This window comes from Lactuca virosa, chromosome 6 (genome assembly GCF_052849685.1).
Source record: "Lactuca virosa cultivar CGN04683 chromosome 6, Lactuca_virosa_CGN04683_v6, whole genome shotgun sequence".
Lineage (NCBI taxonomy): Eukaryota > Viridiplantae > Streptophyta > Magnoliopsida > Asterales > Asteraceae > Lactuca > Lactuca virosa.
The window spans coordinates 149,487,096-149,491,252 of NC_136431.1; the positions used below are offsets into that span (position 1 = coordinate 149,487,096).

At 44.0% G+C, this 4,157-nt stretch overlaps 1 protein-coding gene across 1 annotated transcript; it reads right to left on the reverse strand.

Annotated features, from left to right (window-relative positions):
* Positions 1-1,085: 1,085 nt before the first annotated feature.
* LOC145121998 (uncharacterized) lies at positions 1,086-2,228 on the reverse strand. Its single transcript, XM_079057677.1, has one exon. It carries the CDS (start codon positions 2,226-2,228, stop codon positions 1,086-1,088), a length of 1,143 nt encoding a protein of 380 aa, XP_078913803.1.
* Between the last annotated feature and the right edge of the window lie 1,929 nt (positions 2,229-4,157).

Genomic DNA, 4,157 nt, shown 5'->3' on the forward strand with positions numbered 1-4,157 from the left:
GTCAAGGTACGGCCTACAAATCCTATTCATAAGATCCATGAAGGCAGCTGGCGCGTTAGTTAGCCCAAAAGGCATAACTAAGAACTCGTAGTGTCCGTAACGAGTTCTGAAGGCGGTTTTAGGAACGTCTTCGTCGCGTACCCTTAATTGGTGGTATCCCGATCGTAAATCAATCTTTGAAAAGTACGAGGCACCTTGGAGTTGGTCAAACAAATCGTCTATTCGAGGAAGGGGGTATCTATTTTTGATAGTCGATTTATTTAGTTCTCTATAATCGATGCACATTCGCATTGATCCATCCTTCTTTTTAAAAAATAAGACCGGTGCGCCCCACGGTGAGGAACTTGGACGAATGAATCCTTTTTCCAAAAGTTCCTGAAGTTGACTCTAAAGCTCTTGCATTTCAGAAGGTGCCAAGCGGTAAGGTGCTTTAGCTACATGTGCCGCCCCAGGAATTAGATCAATTCTGAACTCGACTTGTCTTGTTGGGGGGGGGGGGGTCCGGGCAACTCTTCCGGGAACACTTCGGGGTATTCTCGAACTATTGGAATATCCTGAATATGTTTTTCTTCCGAATTCTTTTCCACTACATGAGCCAAGAACGCAAGGTACTTCTTCTTCAGATATTTGTGAATCTTCATGCATGAGACTATCTTCAGGTTCTTGCCTGGTTTCTCTCCGTACACTAATAGGGTTTCGTTGTTTTGGAGGGGCATTTTGACAACTTTCTCAAAGCATCCTATGACTGCTCGATTCTTGGATAACCAGTCCATTCCTACCACTACGTCAAAGCTTCCGAGTTCCATGGGTATCAGATCAATACTAAAATTTTTACCGGCTAAGTTCAAGGTACAATTAGGAACTATCTCCTTAGCCTTAATTTCATTGCCGTTAGCAAGTTCAATTATGTAAGCATGTTCCAACATTTTTGATTTCAAGTCGATTAGTGATCTAAATTCATGTGACACAAAACTTCTATCTGCCCAAGAGTCAAATAATACTGATGCATAGTGGTTGTTTAGGAGGAATGTACCTGTTACCACCTCCGGGTTCTGGCGGGCCTCTTCCGCCTTGATCACAAATGCTCACCCACGAGCCTGACCTCCTGGATTTCCACGGTTGTTATGACCTGCCTGGTTGTTGTTGGGGCCCTTGTTTAGATTCGGGCATGCATTCCTAAAGTGGTCCACACTTCCACACTCATAGCATGCCCGTTTACCACCCTTGCGATCCTTATCTATCCTGCAATACTTCGCAAAATGCCCAGATCGGTTGCACTTGTGGCAAATAGGGCAGGCACCCTGATGATGATAGCTGCATTTCTCACACTTAGGTTTAGGCCCTCGGTATTGCACAGGTTCCTCTGTTTTAACCGCAAAGTTCGTTGCCCTTCTCTTGTTCCTTTCTGAGTTGTCATTCTTCTTCCTTCCAATCTGGCTCTCTGGTTTTCTTTTGTTACTGGTGTTGCTTATGGTCAATATCCCAGCCCTCACTTTATCATTCGTAAGTCGGTGCGCCAGGTCTATAGCGCTATGGATTGAGGTAGGATTTGCTGAAGTAACCATGCCTCGGATTTCGGGTGCCAATCCCCATATGTATCGGTCGATCCTTTTGCTCTCCGGGGTGACCATGTGCGGCACTAGTTCAGCGAGTTCATGGAAATGCACAGTGTAGCCTTCCACATTGGCTCCTACCATGGCATGGTTCCAGAAGTCAGATTCCATTTTCTGGATTTCATCCTTACGACAGTATTCCTTCTTGAGTAACTCTTTAAATTCCTCCCAAGCTAACTGGTTCGCTGCCTCCCTTCCACGGTTTCGGACTTGCGCATTCCACCATGTTAAAGATCTGTCTTGTAGAAGGCATGCAACATAGGGAACCTTGCAGTCATTTGAGCATTTGCTGATATGGAGTACGGCCTCTATTCCTTCTATCCATTTCAACAATCCCACCGCACCTTCTGTTCCGTGAAACTCCTTGGGTTTGCAAGACATGAAGTATTTATAGGTGCATCCCCTTGTTTCCTCATTACGAGTTCCCCTTCCATCCGTGTTCACAGTAGGTGTAGGGCCTCCGTGGTTTGTCTGACTAGTATGGATTCCCGCAGTGACTTGAGCCACAATGTTAGGGATAGCATCCATCAGTTGTTGTAAGACCAGTTGAGCAATATCGGCAGTGGCATTCTCAGACTGTGTTTGGCGGGAGCGGGTGTTCCTTCTTGGGGGCATGGTTCTATAACACACAACAAAATTTAAGACGTTACCATCATAAAAAGAAAAATTCTCTCTTTTTGCAAGAAATAAATATAATAAAATATATTTTCAAGAAAGATTTCAAATCATCAAAACAATTTACAGTTTATGAACAATATAAATGCGAAATAACATGGAAATTGAAAGTCATTAAAATAGATTTTCATTCATAGTTTGTAAATAAAAGGTTTAACAAAGCATACTGCTTGGCACTGCAAGCTACAAAAGATACTTCAACCATACTTTTCAAAAGCCATAAGCCAAAGGCATTACATCAAAATACATAGACCAAAGACCATAAAACATAAACCATGACGCTTTGATTCAACCCCAAAACACAATCACCCAGACAAGTGCCACTGCCAGAATCAATGCTAGCCCTCCAGCGATAGCGCTAGTGATCATAGCTCTGATTGATGTCCTCTGGGCGGAGTATGCATAACCACACACCGCATCCACCACGTCTGACATGTCGGCTATGCTGTGATGATGATAAGCAATCCTACTACGGGCATCATGCAGGTCTCGGCCCATGGCCTCCATGCTGCGTCGCTCCTGACAAGTCATCTCGGGTGCTCGCATATAAGGCGTCCCTATGACTGGGGGTCGAGGCTGACTAGGCTCATGACGCTCACTCCTTGGTGCGGGAGGTGCTGGCACGGGTTCTGGACGCTCGAACCTCAACACTTCTCTCGGCATTGGTGCGCTCTTGCTCGCTGTCCTCCTGTGGTATAGTCCATAAAGGGGTGGCTGAGGCGTCAGCTATCGCGAAGGCTCGGGTATCGGCGGGGCTGAAGTTTCCTCAGTCGGTGCCTGGCTGCTCACTTCCTCTCCAGTCTCTGATCCTGTAGACGGATCTTCAGTCGGTTCGGTGCTCGAGTCGCGGTTGACTTTCGGGCGCGCAGTGACGTAACCAGACTCATCTGCCGATCCAAGTGCTTGAGAGCTAGTGTTTGACATGGCTACGCTGTACATGAGAAACTCTAATGTTTAGATGAATTTTTAGCCTTCTAGAAAATTTCTATTATGTTTGATGTTTATGTTTATCCTAGGGTGTTGATACCATTCACTATAATCAATTCCGGTCTTGCACTAACTCTTCCTTAATTATACATAGGTGATCAGGCTATGTATAATTAAGGTCCAGTAGCGCATTACCGGAATTACTTATACTAAATGACATGTTTTATTAACTCAATGGTTATAGTTTAGGCGTCCCTAAGGGAAAGGGGAAGCCGGTATTCTCTATAACCTTAGGCTCTGATACCAAATCTGTCACACCCCGTTAAAGCGGAAACACGAAGAGTGACAGGCTAAGGTCTCATCATAAAGGTAAATAGAAGTACCAACCATAAACATTAAGCGTTTTAAGTTTACATCGCGTACAAAACAAATACATTCAGTTTTCACAATACATAATTTACTACATAGCAAGGGTAACAACTTAAATCATGCTAACGTCTTGTTGATTCACTGACCGTTCCCTGAAAAGCATGCAAAAACGAGGGTCAACTATAAAATAGTTGGTGAGTTCACAGGTTTATAATAATACATTATTTCAAAAATGTAGTTTATTCTATAAATGTTCCAATTTAGAAGACGATGAATGCTATTGCATTCCGTTCACAACCAAGCCTAACGACCGTTCCTGCCCCATTCCATCATGTCCATGGTTCCCATGATGTCAGTTCATGGAAATATGCACTCGCGGTTTCGGGCGAGTGGGGGCTGTCGACCCCAAATAGCGCTATCCATAAGACCATCGGCTCAAATATGAGTTAATAGGTTGTATCGGTTCTCCGGGGACTTAATCATACAAGTTCATAACACCAAATTCATAATACAAGTTCATACCACAAAGTTCATATCACAAATTCATAGCACAAGTTCATAAAATAATGTTCA